This window comes from Theobroma cacao, chromosome 1 (genome assembly GCF_000208745.1).
Source record: "Theobroma cacao cultivar B97-61/B2 chromosome 1, Criollo_cocoa_genome_V2, whole genome shotgun sequence".
In the NCBI taxonomy this organism is placed as follows: domain Eukaryota; kingdom Viridiplantae; phylum Streptophyta; class Magnoliopsida; order Malvales; family Malvaceae; genus Theobroma; species Theobroma cacao.
In genome coordinates this window covers 19108458-19125707 of record NC_030850.1, presented here as the reverse complement: position 1 = coordinate 19125707, position 17250 = coordinate 19108458, and the positions used below count along the sequence as shown (strand labels likewise).

Here is a 17250-nt window from a genome sequence, read left to right as displayed (position 1 = left end):
ATCTGTCCTGTACGAAAATTGGGCAGGGCTTCAGTCCAATCATTTCGATTTTGGTTAATTTCCCATTTTAATATTTTGAACGATTTTATTTTGAATTTATTTTTTGATTCGAGTTTTTTTTTAAATCAAATTAATAATTTTTAAAATCAAATTAAATTTGATTTTGACAAATTATTTAAATCAAATTATATTTTATCTATAATAGTTAAGTTATTCAAAATTATTTAAAATCACATTTTCATCATTTGTGGTATACTTCCAATTTTAAGTTTTTATATCGTGTAAAAAAATTATTACATCATATGAAAATCAAAATGAATTAGAAGTCACTTTTTAATTTTGTTAATTTTGTTAGTTCAAATAACAATGTAATTCCCAGATGGAGCAATTTTTTAAACTTTTTGCAAGTTAATAACTTGAAGTGTAAGAACTTGAAAATCCTTTTAAGAAATATTCAACTTGAAATTACTCTTGTAAAACTTGATTTTCAACAAATAAAATTTGGGAGTAAAAAAGAGAAGCTTATACAAATAGTTTTATAGAGGTTCAGGTTCTTACCTACATCCTCTCCCGTAACAAGTCAAGGAGTTTCAAATCTATTAAGAAACAAATGCATTTTTTAAGTGTAAGCATAACTTTTACCACAATATTTCCAAAGCTAATGGGTATTTGGTACAATGTAAGTGCGGGACATTCCGTATAATTAAATTGCAAGAAATTACATTATAATGTTTGGTTTGTGTTTTGTACTTAGAAAAGTGATTTTGTTGCAATGTGATTACAATGAGAGAATGGAATGTCACCTTGCAATGTCATTCCTTCTCTTATGGAGGGAAAGTTACTTTCCCTTAACAAAGGGAAAGTAAAAAAAAAAAATTTCCCCAACTTAACGCCGTAATCCCTCCTCTTCTATTTTATGTTCTTATTCTTTTTCCTTCCTTCCTTCTTCTTGTTCTTCTCACCGACCGTAGAAAAAGTAATCGGTCACCAACACATTTGGGTCAAATTTCATCGCCAAATCCATCATTTCTTCTTCTACTCAAGTAATCTTTAGAAAATATTGCAATATAATACCTCATGCATTCATTTTTTTCTATAAATTAGGGCTTTCTAGCTTAAGTATATTATAGGTGTAAAAGTATAATGTATTTCAAGTCTAGTGTAGCAAATTATATTTATATTCATATATTCATATTAAGGCTTTTTTTGAAAGTTAAGGCTTTTTTTTAAAATTACTTTTTTATAGAATAAGAAGCAAAAAATATTAAGAGCAATTATAAAACCAGTTCGAAGGTTGGTAATAGGTAGAAGGTATTGACGCAAAATTTTTTCTTATCCTATTTTTCAAAGCAGAATACAAAATCTACCCACAAAAAACAAAGTAGAACACAAATCTCTTAAGTCATTTCCTAGATTCTAGCCATACCTTTTCTTCGAATAGGAAATTTTAAGTTTGAATTCTCTATTCCCAATATATATCCACAAAGAAAAAAAAATCCCAACTGCTAAAGCAAAAGGTTCCTATTCCATTTGAGTTTCATAATCTTATAAACTTAACTTTAACGTCTAAGAATATTTTCCAATTCTGATGTAACAGGCAAGGCATGAAGGAGAAATAATAATTGATAATTGATACAAATACAAACCATAAACTCCTCTTCTAGCTATTGGAATAAGAATGACTTTGTTAGACTTGAACTATATCGTACTTTGATTTGAAAAAAAATACATGTCTTCATGTCAAGCATTTGAAATTATCTCAATTACATTTTTAGTTCTTTAAGGTTACAAAATTGTTTGAAAAGCCATGCATCCTTAGAAAAACATCTTACAAGCTTTCAAACAATGCATTTTTAGCTAATAAATCAAGAGTAAACATGCCTTGAAATGTTTATTTCAATATAAATATAAAGCAATAAGAAAGTAGTCGGAGAGAAGCACTAAAAAGTTAAGGAACCTTTAAGACACAAGCCAAGGGTCCATCCTAAGTGAAGTGATAACTCTATTATAGAGAGTTATTTTCTCACATTTTGAAGCTTAAGTAACTAGATCTTTAAGATTTTATGTTTGGATTTTAGTATTTTAGATATTTTTCTAGTTTAAATTTGATTACATATTAAGTAGTTAATTTAAGTTATTTTAGTTTAATTTTGTGTTATTATATTTTAAATTACTTTAAAAGTAGTTATTACTTATTTTTCTTATTACTTTTATAGGAAATTTGATAAAAATGTTCATTTGATGAAAATCGTTGCAAGTATGGTGATGGCTTCATTTATATATGTTACGATATTTTGACCATATCTCTCTCTATAGAACTCCAAATGAAGTGATTCTTAGACCATTAGAACGCTAAGAGGAATGGATACAACTTTTATGTTTACCATTTATCCAGTTCTGATCGGATTATGGTTGAATATTTGTCTAAATCAGAGCATTATAGTAATACTCATGGACTGAATATGATGCCGTATTTAGAGCATATCTTTCACTCCATAAGTCCCATTAACAGGATTCTTGATCCATTAGAAAGCTAATGATAGAGGTAAAACTTTTATGTTTACTATTTCACCAAATTCGAATCATATCAAGGTGAAAATTGAGTTGGAATATATTTGACTATTGCAGTTCTACACAAGGCAATAGGTGGAGGAAGACCGCGGCCTTGAGTTACTCAAGGCTGCAGTGTCGAGGAAGCCAAGGCTGCAGTATTAAGGAGAACAAGGTTGCAGCACTAGTGAAAGGAAGCACATCATACATTTTTCCAAGGCTAGAGCACCACAACACCAAAAAATCATGGCTGCAGCGTTGGGTAATTTTCAAAAATAAAAATTTGATGAGATTTTAAAAACTAGATTACTTGGAGCCTATTTAAGGGACTTTTTCAAATGTTTTAAGGGGGAGGCAGCAAGCAATTGCTTTGAAAAAGAGGTGTCAAGAACAAAGCAAAAAAACAAGAGAATTTGAGAGAGAATTAAGAACTTAAAGCTTCAATAATTAGTTTCTTTCTCTATTTTTGTGTTTCTTTTATTTTCTTTGACTTGGATTCATTGCTAAATTTCTTTGAATGTTATTTTTATTAGTTATTATGAGCTAAATTATCTTTCTAGGATTGTGGTAGATTTCAACATGTAATCTAAATATTTGTTTCTCTTTTATTTACTATGAATGAGTATAGTTTTGCTTATTTAAATATGTTTCTTAATGCTTTTGATTGTTTGACCAACAATTAATTGATTTGTGAATCTAATTGAGACTCGAAAGAGAGATTTTAAATTGGACTAAGATTTGAATAGTGTATGTTTACGTCACTTAGGTGATGTGATTGCGATTCGAGTAAACATATTCCAATTGCCATACATAGCCAAATTAGAACACTAGCTTAATAAACTCAATTTAATTGATTCCTATAAACATATAGTGACCCAATTAAATTATGTATTTGCGCAAGCATCTCGACAGAGACGTATACATAGCTTTGGATTCTAGGTTAGTAAAACCACCTATGAGTATCAGATGAAGTGTCGAATGAACCCAAAATCCTAAGTTCTAGTCTATTGTCTTTTCCACTAATTTTAATTTCTATTAGTTAACTTAGTGCTTGTTTTAATTTTGTTTTAATTAATTTTTGAAATTTTTAGTTACTTAAATAAGATTAATTTATCATAAATTTTAGTACTTAATAAAGATTTAAGAACAAATCTCTGTGGGAATGATACTTTACTTCACCACTATATTACTTGTTTGATACGTATACTTGTGTGTGCAAAATTCGACAACAAGTTTTTATCGCCGTTGCTAGGGATTGTGTTTTCTTTATTATTTGCTAATTTTAAAATTCCACCGATTAGTCCTAATTTAAGTTTTATTTCTTTGTTTTGCAGGTGTGTTCAGTCATTGTGTGAGAAGAGCAAACAACTTGGAGATTATCCTGTGTGATTTAAAAATTGAGAGAACATTTCGTAAACTTTGACGAGAAAATCAACAAGGTGTTACTCTAATAAATAGAATGGCTTATCAACACGGCGAACAGCAAATCCAAAAATGCGTAGTAGTTGATAATCGTTGCTTAAGGAATTATGCTATTCCTCTAGTACAAGAAATTCCATCAAGCATTCGAAGGCCAGCTATTCAAGCAAACAATTTAGAGATCAAGCCAGTATTATCACCATGATTCAAACCTTAGTTCAATTTTGGGGCCTTCCAAATGATGATCCCAATGGCCATATAGCAAACTTATTGGAGATTTGTGACACTTTTAAACATAATGGTGTCACAGATGATGTAATTCGTTTGAGGCTTTTTTCTTTTTCATTAAGGGAAAAAGTTAAAGCATGGTTGAATGCGCTCCCCACTAGTTCAATAACAACATGAAATGATCTTGCTCAAAAGTTTCTTACTAAGTTCTTTCCTCCGACTAAGACAACAAAAACGAGGAATGATATTACATTATTCATGTAGAAAGATTTAGAATCATTGTACGAAGCTCGAGAAAGATACAAATAATTACTTAGACATTGTCCTCATCATGGTTTTCCAAAGTGGCTTTAGGTGCAAACTTTCTACAATGGTTTGAGTGGGCATGTTCAAACCACCATTGATGCCACAACGGAAAAGAGCTTTGATGTCTAAATCGATTAATGAAGCATATAATTTGTTGGAAGAGATGGTTACAAAAAACTATCAGTGGCTAGTGGAGCAATCAATGCATAGGATAGTAGTTAGAATTCATAATGTAGATGCTTTTGTGGCATTATCCGTTCAGGTAGCTATTCTAATTAAGACACTTGAATTTAAAATATAAGAAATTAAAATTTATATAATATAAGTAAAAGAAATTAAAGTAAAATATATAATATAAAAAATTATACTAAAGAAATAAAAATAAAATATATAATATTATAATAAAAAATAAAATAAAATGTATGACATTAAAAGTATATTTGAAAGATGATATTATATAAAAATTAACAGTAAAAAATACAAGTATATTAAATTTATATTTTTATAAATAGGGATAATTTTGAAAATTAACATTACATTCCCAGTAAAGTACTTATAAACTAAACTCTGTAATATTCTCTTCTCTGCATTTTAATCATTATTTTTCTTGTATACCCAATATTGTAATGTTATTTTGCTTGCAATCACATTGCCTGTAATCACATTACATTATAAAATATCAAACGCCACCAATTAGTTAATTGTTAATCAAATGATTTATTTAACTCAAAATAAAATATTAAAGGCTTAATTAAACGTAATAGAAGAATAAAGATTCATTTAAATTTTTTTAAATAATTTAAAAACTTTTTCAAGAATTATATTATTGTTATACTATCAAATTGTTTTAAGACTTGAATGGGGGTAGTTGCCTTCGTCCTAAATTCATCATTGTTTTTAAAATTATAATGCTTTATTCTTGTCTGTTCTTGTGAATTTGACCTATATTGGTGTATCTAGATTTGGGAAGTGGTCAATTACACATTTTTATGAGTTGTAAACTCGTGATATTGGTGTGGGAAACACTATTTGAGTTTGTAATTTGAGGTTTTGAGTTTGGGATAGCCCACTTTGTGATGGGGATTGTGAGCTACACTAGTTTAGTAAAGTTAATATTTAAAATCCTTGATAAAAATTGTCAAGATGGTAAATGTAGATCAAAGAAAATTAAACCACTGTAAACAATTCACATTGTCCATTTCCCTCAACCTTTATGAACTCTCTTCTTCTTCTTCATTTACTTTTGTCACCTCAATTCTTCACTTTCCTTTCATTTAAACTTAAAACTTCGAAATTTCCTTTAAAAATACTATTCACCGCCTTCTCTCACTTGAAACCAACACTTAGCTCGAGGAAAAGCCAATTTCCAGATCCAATCCATATACGTTCTTTAAAGAGATTTAAGCAAAAATTTGTTTTAAAAGAATTCTAAGAAGCCTGACCTATGCCGGTGCGAGTCTAAAGCTTTTGGGCCTAGATCCAAGTGGGCACATCTTGATAAAATTCTGAAACAGTGGCTTAACAACAGTACACTATTTCGTCCAAACGTTAACTATCATGGAGAGGTGCATAGTTATACATGATAAAATGCCTAATACGACTACGATGATATTAGGATTGATCTAATGCTAGAATATGTCATGTCCATCTTAAAATTTTTTGTTGTCATTTTAAATATTATATAAAATTTAAATATCTTAAAGAATTTTAACTATCATATAATCACATGATCACATGTTGAATGAAATATAACAAAGATTTTTGCTATGTGTGGTTGCCATAGGTTGTCCATGAACCGATCCTCCAAACTCGATTTACATAGCCAATTCTAACATAAAAAGGTTATGGGTGAGTACATTGGAAGGAATTTTCATCTAGGGTGAAAAGGAAGTGGACAAAACAGTAGATTGAATAGAAAATAAAAAATTTGATAAATGATAAATTTTAAAATAAATACTTAATTAATTATATAAAAAGATAAAATTTTGATTTCATGAAAGTTGTTGTAGAATTCTGATATGGTTTAAATATAATTATAAAATTTTAACTCATAATAAATAAATAAAAATTAAATATAATTATAAAATTCTAACTCATAATAAATAAATAAAAATTATTTAAAATATTTCAAATAAATAAAATTTAATTCGAGTTGAAGATTTATAATTATAAAATTAATGAACGTTAAAATTAGGTGATAACGTCCAGGAAACAAATTCGTCGTACACATAAACATTGAAATAAAAAAAAAGAAAAAAGAAAATGGATCCCGCAAACCGGGGGCGTATTAGTAAATATAAATATATATATATATATCTATAAATATTTCCCACGACGAGGGACGGCCCTGACGGGGAGAGGGAGTAGCAAGAGAAAACGTGAGAACTTTCTGTTCTCTTTCGACGTATTAAAAATACACCAAAAAAAAGAAAAAAACCCCGCAAGAAACTCAAAGCGGGTGACCGCATTGCTCACTACATTCCCTGTAAGTCCTCAATCTTTAACTTTATCTTTGTTACTTTCGACTGATTTTTGCACGCAATATTTTTTTACTATTTATTCATTTTTTGTTGTGGCGGGAATCTGAGTTTTTGTTCTATTCTGGGCGATTTTGTTGTTTTTTCTTCGATTTTTTCTTTTGGATTTGATTGGGGATTCATCGATTTTTAATGCGCATTTTCTCATCCGATTACATTGTTTGGTAAGGAATTTCTTTCTTCGTGTTTGTGCCCATTGAATACTTTTAATTTTTTTTAAATCTGCGAGGTGTAAGTTTTAGGGTTTCTGACTTTTAAGTTGTTGGGTGTTTTTGCTTTCTCTTATGGTTCTGTTTGGATTCTGAGAGAAAGGAATGAAAGAAAGTTGAAAATTGAACCAAGTTTTTGGTTTTCAATTAAAAATGGAGCAATATTTTGGTGCTTAGTTGAAGGCTTAGCAGTTACAGGGATACATTTCCATCATCACACCGCATTGCTTGTAATTCAAAATCATTAGGAATGTTTATTTTTTCTTTTGTTAGTTATCATAGAAGATTCTGATTTACAACATTTTCTTCTTTTTATTATTATTATTTTTTAATTTTTTAAAGAAAATTTTGAGAGCAACATTGCCTAAGGCTTTTCATTTAATTATTTCGAAACAATAAGATACACTTTAGTTTGAAATTATTTGTGGGTGTTTGGTCAAGGGTTAGGACTTACCATATTCTAAATTTGTTTTGTATCTAAGGGTAAGTACTTTTACCATGGAGAAAAGTAAAAATCGTGTTGGCTGTTATTGTTACTGCATTGTGCATGAGTGTCAGTTGACTTTGGCAACAGTCACTCATATATCTCTTATAACGAGTTCTTGGTTCATTTGTTGCAGGAGGCAGTTTGGAAAATGCCTTTCTTCAAGAGGAAGCCTTTTGGTTTAGCAGAGCCACCAAAGGATTTGGAACCGTATGAGCTTGTATACCAAGTTCGATTCACGAAAGAGATCTTTCGGGATTATCAGTATCCTAAGTTAAAGTACTTCAAAGAAATTATCATTATAATTGTTTCTTGGGTTTTATAATATCCTCTGTCTGGTTTTTGCAAAACTAATCATAGTTTAAGGTGTTTGAATCTTCCTGCCTTACCCAACTGAGAAGAAAAAAAAATATATCATGCTTTTTGAGTTTCTCTTTGTGAATTCTATTAGATTCCTTAACCCCTCACTACTCTATCTGTATGTACTCTATAAAGACTGGAGGCTTTCTCTTTTTTAATGACCAGAAACTTACTAAAGATAAACATATCGCTTTTTTTTTTCCTCTTAAGTTTTTTTCTTTTACCAAGCTTGTCAGCTGCCAGGTGGGATGTTATTGCATGTTTGTTTCCTTAACATGGATCAGAGAGTATCTGAACCGGATAAATTTTTATCGTCAGAGAGTTTGGATGTGCAAATATACTGGAAAATCTAACATGACTTATGAAGAGGCTTTGGTGTCAGAAAAACATGCGACTCGAAAGGTTCAAGAGCTACCCAATGAGCTAGTGGCACCTGCGTTGTGTATTATCCAATTTAGTAAGAACTAATTAACCACTTTGCTGACTGAAGCTTTAGTAGTTCTTTTTATTTTTTCCTCATGAGGTCACTGATGGCAGTGGATATTATATAGTAAAATGATATTTAATACATTCCTCTAGTGAATTAATAAATAGATTCATGGAATTGGAGGTATACATAGCTGATTCTGGAGTTACATCTAAGTCCTGAGCCATTCAGATTTTTTTAATGTGTTTTACAACTTAAGTGGATTGTATTGGTAGCACATAGTTGATTGAAGTCCTGGGCCCCTTAGCACATAGGTGAAATTGGTTTGACATTCAGTGATCCCAGCAATCAACTTGGCAATCTTGTAGCAACAAGTAGTTTATCCATACCAGAATGCATCTTCTGTGGATTTGTTTGGATTTACTGTATAGATAAGTTTTAACTAATGTATTTCTTTGTAATATCAATCGGGCCTGGAAATTTTTAGTTTTTACTAGATTTAGTTTTTAGAATGTTTCTCATTTTAATATCCTAGTTGTTTTAGACCTTGACATTTAAAAATGTAAGCTTTGAAATGGCATGTGACTCTTAAATTTGAGCTATTAGTAATTGGTGATCTGATGAATTGTTGCATATATTTCTTGAAATATTGATATATCTGTGGACATTTGTTGTTTCTTGTGAGTTTTGTCTAAATAATAAAAGGTATATGAGTTCAATGTTGGGTAAAATTGTTGCTTTCTTATATTGTAAACTCTCTTTATAAAGCCTTGTTAGTTGATAAATGATATTAGAGTGCTATTTTTTTTTACTCTTTTATGGGTTTCTTTTATACGATTATCATTGCAAATAGTGGTTCTAATTACTTGAATTAATGACTACAAAGTTTTGGGAGTGACGTTGGTAGTATTTTTTGTTGTCATTTCTTTTTTAATTATTGTTTCAAACATTGATACAGAGAAATGTGGTTGCATGTTTTAAAAATGCATTTAGTGCTGATTCATTTATTTCCTTTTTTTTTCTGGTTTTGTTGTACTTTTCTTTTTCTGTGTGCCCTTGTTTCTTTGTCTTGGAAACATTTAAACACTAATTCAGTTTTGTTATCCAAGTCATTATCTGTATGTTTTTGTCTCTTAGATTCATAATGTCTATGCTTGTTCATATGTATATGATTTGCAAATTAATTGAACAAATTACATTGGAGTTCTAACAACCAATAGGAGTTTAAGGATTTGATTAAGATGTTAGAAGCTTTTATAAAGAGAGCAATGGCTATGGCAGTGCAGTTCAAAAATGAAGTTCTGATGAGAAGTAAAATTGGAAAATGCCTTTTTTTTGTGTGGGATGATAATAAAAAGTTTCATGATTGTCTGGTTATTAACAGTTGAGAGAAGGGTCTTAAGTTTTTTTTTTTTTCTGTGGGCAGGGGGGGGGGGGGGGGGGAGTGACTTTTTTTTTGCTTACTGGAGAGCTTGAGATTTTGTTCAAAGGTTTTGTGAACCTGAATACGTGTTAAAGAGACAGTTGGATTAAATGCTTTAGTGGTGCTATATATTTTTCTTTAGAACTGTCTTAGAAAAATATTTCAAAGTTGTGGCTGGCTTTGTGATATTAACTTTATTCATTCTACTTTGCATAAAACCTAGATTAAGGCATGATGTTTTTGTTCAAGGTTCCTGTTTAGCTAGATGGTAGAAAATGTTTCTTTCCTTTCAGCGATATCAGCACCTTAAACTGCAAACTTTTGTGAGTTTCACATATACTGTGGCTTAGCATAGGAGTATTTGTTTTGTTGTCTGTTTGCAAATAGCTAAATATTGTAAAATAGAATTACAATGTTCTTGCTTACATACCAAAACTTTGAAAGTTAACAAGGGTCTTTTTTCCTATTTGTTGGCATTTTGGGGTTAAGGGTTGAAACCAAAGTTTGGGATTTTAAATTAGGATTTTCAAGGTATATCAAGTTGGATAAAAGTTATTAAATGGAAAGAAAATGAGAGAAAGAATAATAAGAAGAAAAAGAAGAGAGTGAGTCCTTAATCTCTACGGTTTTTGGGGTTTGAAAATTATGAGGGATTTTGAAGTGCTTGCATTTTAAAATGCATGAGCTCTGAAACCATAAAAGAGAACCCAGAGTAAAAAATTTAAAATCTGATACCATTATCAACAAATGGAAAACAAAATTGTTTTTGTTGGCATCATGAAGACACAAATTGATGACACCTCATGATTGCAAGTATCAAAATTGATTCTAAAGACAAAAAATCATAAAACCATGAGAAGAAAGGCAGTGATGAAGAGCAAGTTTGGGAAAATATGATGATAATAAAAACTTAGAGGGAAAATCAGAAATAGAGAGAAGCAATTAGGGAGAAGCAGGGGAAATTGGGGGACGAATAGAAGAACTAGGAGAGAAAACTATAAAAGAATCAATAGAGGGAGAAAAAAAATTATATTCAATGTCTCAAAATCTTCAATATTCATCATCCAAAGCGTAATCGAAACTAAAATAATTTGGATATTTATAAGCTAATACCTAAACCCTAATAAAATGCAAAATACCAATTATAACTATAAGCTAATACTTGGAAATTAAGTGAAGTACTAATTAATATAAAATAAACTAAAAATATCCTAAATATTTGAAAAAATTACAATAATCCAGCAAAATATAAAATAAAGAGAGAGAGAGAGAGAGAGAGAGAGAGACAGAGAGAGAGAGTGTATGTGTGTGTGTAAGGGTGGACATGGTGATGGGAGAGACGGTGGTTGAGAGGAGAGCCACAGATCAAGAGAAGGCGAACAGTTGTGATGTGGAAAGAAAGCAAGGTGTATTATGAAATTTGTCTGTATAGCCTGTATTTAAAGTTTGAATTTGAGGCCCTTCATAATAAACCGTGCAAATGCTGGCGATTTATTAAGTTCACCATTTGACTTGGCAAATGGTGTATATGAAGAATGAAATTAAAACTCACATTTTGAAATGGAATCTCTCTGAAAAAGCCCCATCCAAGCACTCATAAGAGATGGGTACACAGTAGTCCTTTTAAATCAGTAAACTGAATGATTCCTCCTTTACATTCCTTCTCTGTGGACTGAATGATTCCTCTAAGGTATTGTAGATCCACAACCAATTTAACTCATCATTTTCTTAACCCCTACCCCTCCGAATGAGTTTATTTTTGGGAGGTTTCTGTAGAAAATATTCAAATTGAGCCTCAACATCCTCCTCTGATTGTTTTCATCAAGACTTGGTTATAGTGAGGTTAATTCAAAGTCTAGCTATAATAAGGAAGATTCCCTAACTAAAAATTCCTAAGTAATAAATAAATACAGTGTTTACTAGATTTATAACGAATCAGCTAGAAAAACTCAACTGTGCAAAATTACTCAACTGCCATAATTGCTAAAATTGCTTATAGTCTTCTGGTTATATATCAGAGCGCTGGATTTCAATTAAATGGGTTGTATGGCACTGTGTTGTAATTTCATCTTCGGTGGATGCTTAATTTGCTTTTGAAAGGGGCTTATGGTTCTTATGCTTCTATGTTTTCTTTTAATTGACCTTTTTCAAACGGAATTTTAGCTTGGGTTGTGTCTAGCATCTTATGTCCCAGAAGGTAGAAAAGGGTGGAATAAAAAGACACAGGATTTGATAATGGTTGTCATGATGCAAATGTTGTATCATTCATAAAAGGTATGAGATAACTTGTTGGGGCTGCTATTACATTTCAGGTGAGGACGATCTGATGTACTGCACTGAATTTAAAATACTGCACCATAATTTTTAAAACAGTAGATATACTAAAGCTGATAATCTGTAAGACAACTTCAGTTGGTCATATTCTATTAATTTGTGGAAGTTTCAAATAAGCACTGGACTATTATGAGTTATAAGAACTACATTGATGGCATATACTACAACCAAATATCTTTTGCCTTTTACAAGCTTCTCATCAATGGCAAAATGCTGCAATAAAACCATGGGAATAGATTTTCTTGATTCATTTTTTATTATACTGTCTTTATTGAATTTTAAATGATTTTTGGATTATACAATTCTCTTACACAGGATCTATAGACATATTCTCGATGCATGATTTAGGGTATATACACATGATTTGCATCTGTTATTGCTGGATATTTTGTATGTGCCCATAACATTATCAGTACTGAAACAAACTGAGTGGTAGAGGCTTGTGAATGAGTGGTACTAAAAGTAATCCAGAGCTTATGAGATGATTGTGGACATGTCATGAATGTGTAGGGGATCTTAATTTTATGTTGGGGAGAACAGGAAAATATTTGGCTGTCATATAAAAGGGGAAAAAGGAAAGAAAGAGCTTTATGCATAGCTGTTACAAAACTTTCTTTTAGCTTTCGGCAATTTTGCTTCTGTTTGTATTTTCAGTTTTTAGTGTTTTCCATCCCTCTTTAATTTTTAGTCCTCATTTCCAGTTTTCCCTTAACCTTGATTTAGCTATGCTTGTGCAACACTATTTAATAACCTGTGGCTTTGGCAGGTATGCTGTCATTGAGAGATCTTGCTGATGTAATAGCTAAAAAATTGCAGAAGGATTTGTTTGTGGGTGCTAATTTGTATGGAAGGAAGGATGGTAGTCTGTATCCATGCAAAGTGTTAAAAGTTGTGGAGAATGGTGTTGAAAAAATACAATATGAGGTGGCATGGGTTGACAAAAATAAGAAAATAACGGAAAATTCAATAGTACTTGGTGAAGATCTGGTATGGAAGAAAACACCCTTTAGCAGAAATATTTTGAAGTCTTTTATTCGGGAGTCCACATGCCGAAGTATTCCTTGGGTGATTCATGAGAAACTAGCACAGAAACATGGTATCTCAACTGACCCTCCGCAGGAGTTGCGTAGCAGATTTTTCTTTCAAGATGGACAACTTGTTGCCAAAATGAAGAAAAGGAAAAATGGAAATGGAAATGGAAAAAATGTTGGGGTAATTTTACAGGTTTATGGTAATCAGTTTGCGAATGTCATTTTATGATAATATGTTTAGCTCATATTTTTTGATATCCAGGAAGTAAATGACGAATCTGGGAAATCCAAAAGGAAGAAAGTAGAAACTGGGAAGTCTGATGCAGTGAAGAACAGTAAGGATGGTAGGTCAAAGTTTTAAAATTTAAAGCTATTTTTAGTGCAAGTTAAACATGATTGCTCTTTTCAAAGTATCTTGTATTCAGTTATGGAAATTATTGCTCTAGGATTTTCAATTATTCTGTTTGTGCATTTTTCCTCTTGCTTTTACTTCTTCTTCTTGTGGGTTCTCTCTCTCTCTCTCTCTCTCTCTCTCTCTTAGGGGGGAAGGGTTTGGAGGTTGAGGTTTGGGGTTTGGGGGTTTGGCGAGAATTATACGTGCTTTCCGCAGGCATTTGAGTACCACCATGTTGTTTTTCACTTGTTCTGATTCTTGGTTCTAACTTCAATTTACAGAAAATAATCAGCCTAAGGAAGAACCTGTCAAATATCCAATTGATGATCTGTTGGTGCAGCCTGGTCCTGATGATCCTCTTTTTACTGATCACCCTTCTCCTTCAAGGGATTTCAATGTTCCAATAGATTGTACTGGTGATCTTTTGATGGTTTGGGATTTTTGTTCTTCATTTAGTAGGCTGCTGCATTTATGGCCATTCTCTCTTGAAGATTTTGAAAATGCTATTTGTCACAAGGATAGTAATTTGGTTCTCATCGCTGAAACACATTCAGCTCTTCTTCGGTTACTTATAAAAGACGACGGTGAATATTCATTTGCTTTACAGAAGAGAAAGCGAAAGCCTAAGGTCAGAATCTCACTGCTGAAATTTATTTTGCATTTAATACCTGTGCCCACATGAACTTGTTTTTTCTTTGCAGCTTGAAAATTTCTTTATTTTCCTCCCATGTGGAACTTCCCTTGCTCATGCCCCATTATGATGTTGCTGGATGTTTGCCTTCTGACTGCTTTTATTTCAGATTTCACTCATCACGTGGACAGATTATGTCTGTGATTTCTTGGAAATGATCAACATTACTGAATTAAGCTCTTCTATGACCACTATAAAGAGGGGGCATTATGGCCTTCTGGACGCTAATGCTAAATTATGGGTCTTGCGTGAATTGGTTAGTCATGCCCTTGAAACAGATCTTATTAGGGGGAAGTTGGATGAGCATATTGAACAGCGACAGATGCTTGGAGCCATACGAAGAGGGGAAGCTTTGGAATATGCTAGAAAGAGAAGAGAAGAAAAAGAACAGTTGAAAGGTGAATCTGTTGCTGATGGATTAGTGAAGGAAAATAGTCTGGAGAGCACAGGAAGCAATCCACATATTGCAGAAAATGGAAATCCCATCATAGAGACCGGAGATATGGTGGAAGAGGTTATTTCCTCTCAGCAAAGCAATGCATTTTATAATAGGTGTGGATTGCTCATTTCAATATACATGGATTTATTACTAAGAAGTTAATCCCTTTCTTTTTTCCTTTTCATCAAGTACAGTTTTGGGGTAAAGGGGGAACTCAAGGCTAGTTCTTTGAGCAGGGGGTTCATGCACCTACCATTGAGCCAAATGGTCAGGTGCATCACTAAGTTATGTTTAGTTTGAAGAAAAAGTTTTTTTCTTTTTTAACTGCGGCAGGAGGCAATTGGACTGTCCATCAATGAAAACAGAGGAGAAGCAAAATGTGGATCCAAAAGTCCAAGCAGAAAATGTAACAAATTCATGTGAGAAGGAAGCACAGAAACAGCTAAGTGGTGATAAAAAGGAAGCAGAGGAGAGGAAGAGTAAAGAAAAGAGGGAACAGAGGGTTCAGTCCATCTCCTTACTCCTTATTTGATGTGATTTTTATGTTTTGTTTTGTTTCTCTTTCGTTAACGTTATTTATATAACAGAGGGAATATTTTGAACGTGAGATGGAGAAACGAAGCATTCGAACTAGTCCCTTAGGTAAAGACAGGGACTATAACAGGTATTGGTGGTTTAGGCGAGATGGGAGGATATTTATTGAGAGTTCTGATACCAAGCAGTGGGGCTATTATAGTACCAAAGAAGAGGTATCGTATTTGAATGGGTTCTATACATGCTATTCCTTTTGAATGCTTCCCTAAGTTTTAACCAATATTTAATGGACAGGTTGATGCACTGATAGGCTCGCTGAACCGTAAGGGTGAGAGAGAGAGAGCTCTTCAGATTCAGCTGGAAAAATTCTACGGCAAGATATGGTGAGAGGGTCTTCTAGTTGTCCTTGTAGAGCAAATGCACTTGAACTCCTTTAATACACCCTGTTTTAGAAACTATTTTATGTTACTATTGCTCTTTGGTTTTAGTAACGTTTCTTCCCCTCACAATTACTGGCCAATTTCCTTTTATATTAATGATGAGGCCTGAAACTTTGTTGTTGTTGTTATTATTGTTATTATTATTTTAATTGTTGCTTTGGGATTGTGAACTTTGGTTTTTAACCTTTCGGCACAAGTTTATCTTTGTTTCTGTCATTCTATTATATTGTTATGTCTATGCTATTGTTATCTTCATTAAACATGGACATGAGCTCATGGCACTATATCCCCTGACTGGAGTGCTCCATCTAAGCTTTATCTTATTTGGAGATCCTATAAATATTAGGATCATAACAACATGCATGTTTTTTATGATACTAAGTTGGTTTCTTTTAGAATAAAGTGAATAAATGATGGATAAATTACAAACTTTCAGCAGTTCATTTTTTATGATACTAACTTCGTTTCTTTTAGAATAAAGTGAATAAATGATGTATAAATTATAAACTTTCAGCAGTTCATTGAACTGTTTGCTATCAGATGGTGATAATTAAGAGAGTGATGCTGTAGTGCTGCTATTTTGTAAGTGGTATGATGCTATCATTTGACTTCAGCTGTCACATTCATTAAGGGATTTTTGACTTGTGCTTGATCCTTGCAAGCCTTCTAGCATTGTGCACCATTGACATGGCGCCAGTGTGATGCTGCAATTGGCAATAAGTAAAATTACAATGAAGAAAGATATAACTCCTTTGTGTGCTCAGACCTATAATACTTTTAACAGTTTCTCATATATATTTTGGGTGCAAGTTTTTTAACATTAACTGCAAATACTGACATTCCTTACACTGCTTTACTTCATTGATGTTGTAAAACTGGATTTTTTTTTTTATGTCTAATGCAGCTTGGAACTCCAAAAGAGATCAAAGGATTTGGCTCACAAGATTGCCTTGGAAGAGGCTGTGCTTCGAAGATCGACTCGTGTACGTGCGCCCCCAAGGGAAAACCCTGCTAATGCTTTCCTCAGGTATGTGAACAAGTGGAAAGAAGATTAATTTGATTCGAGTTTGATATCAGAGATCAGACTTTCATTTAATTGAAATCAGGCGCTCTACATAGTTGTCACTTACTTTGAAAGTAAACACAGGAGAGTAGGAATTTAAAGTTGATTTAAGTGCCTGCTTACATTTTGATGGAAGGTGGAAGGATGGATAGTTGTAGTTGGCCGAAGAAGGATGTGGAGGAACTGGGATGGAGCTGTTTTTTGATCCATTCCTCTTATTAGTTGACAAGCATCTACTCATGCTTGACCCTCAATTTTGTAAATGACATCGGCTTGACATTCTTTAATTGCGTTATCATCTGCGTAGAAATTTCTGATCAACTCGTTGCATTTTTGGTGGAGATTTATGTTTGTATGGAAAGGTAATGACTGTGTGCAGCA

General features: G+C 32.3%; 1 protein-coding gene across 4 annotated transcripts; it reads left to right on the top strand.

Annotated features, from left to right (window-relative positions):
- Window positions 6835-17235, top strand: LOC18612869 (DDT domain-containing protein DDB_G0282237). 4 transcript variants are annotated; one of them, XM_007049839.2, is made up of 12 exons: window positions 6835-6988; window positions 7870-7997; window positions 8330-8550; window positions 13044-13489; window positions 13571-13652; window positions 13984-14330; window positions 14503-14945; window positions 15166-15334; window positions 15420-15581; window positions 15661-15749; window positions 16711-16833; window positions 17006-17235. In XM_007049839.2, the coding sequence occupies exons 2-12, from the start codon at window positions 7885-7887 to the stop codon at window positions 17019-17021; spliced, it is 2211 nt and encodes a 736-aa protein (XP_007049901.2). In that variant the 5' UTR covers window positions 6835-6988; window positions 7870-7884; the 3' UTR covers window positions 17022-17235. The 4 variants fall into 4 exon arrangements, with proteins under 4 accessions (XP_007049901.2, XP_017979722.1, XP_017979716.1 ...); XM_018124233.1 differs by having other exon boundaries at window positions 13044-13483; window positions 16711-17235; XM_018124227.1 differs by having other exon boundaries at window positions 16711-17235.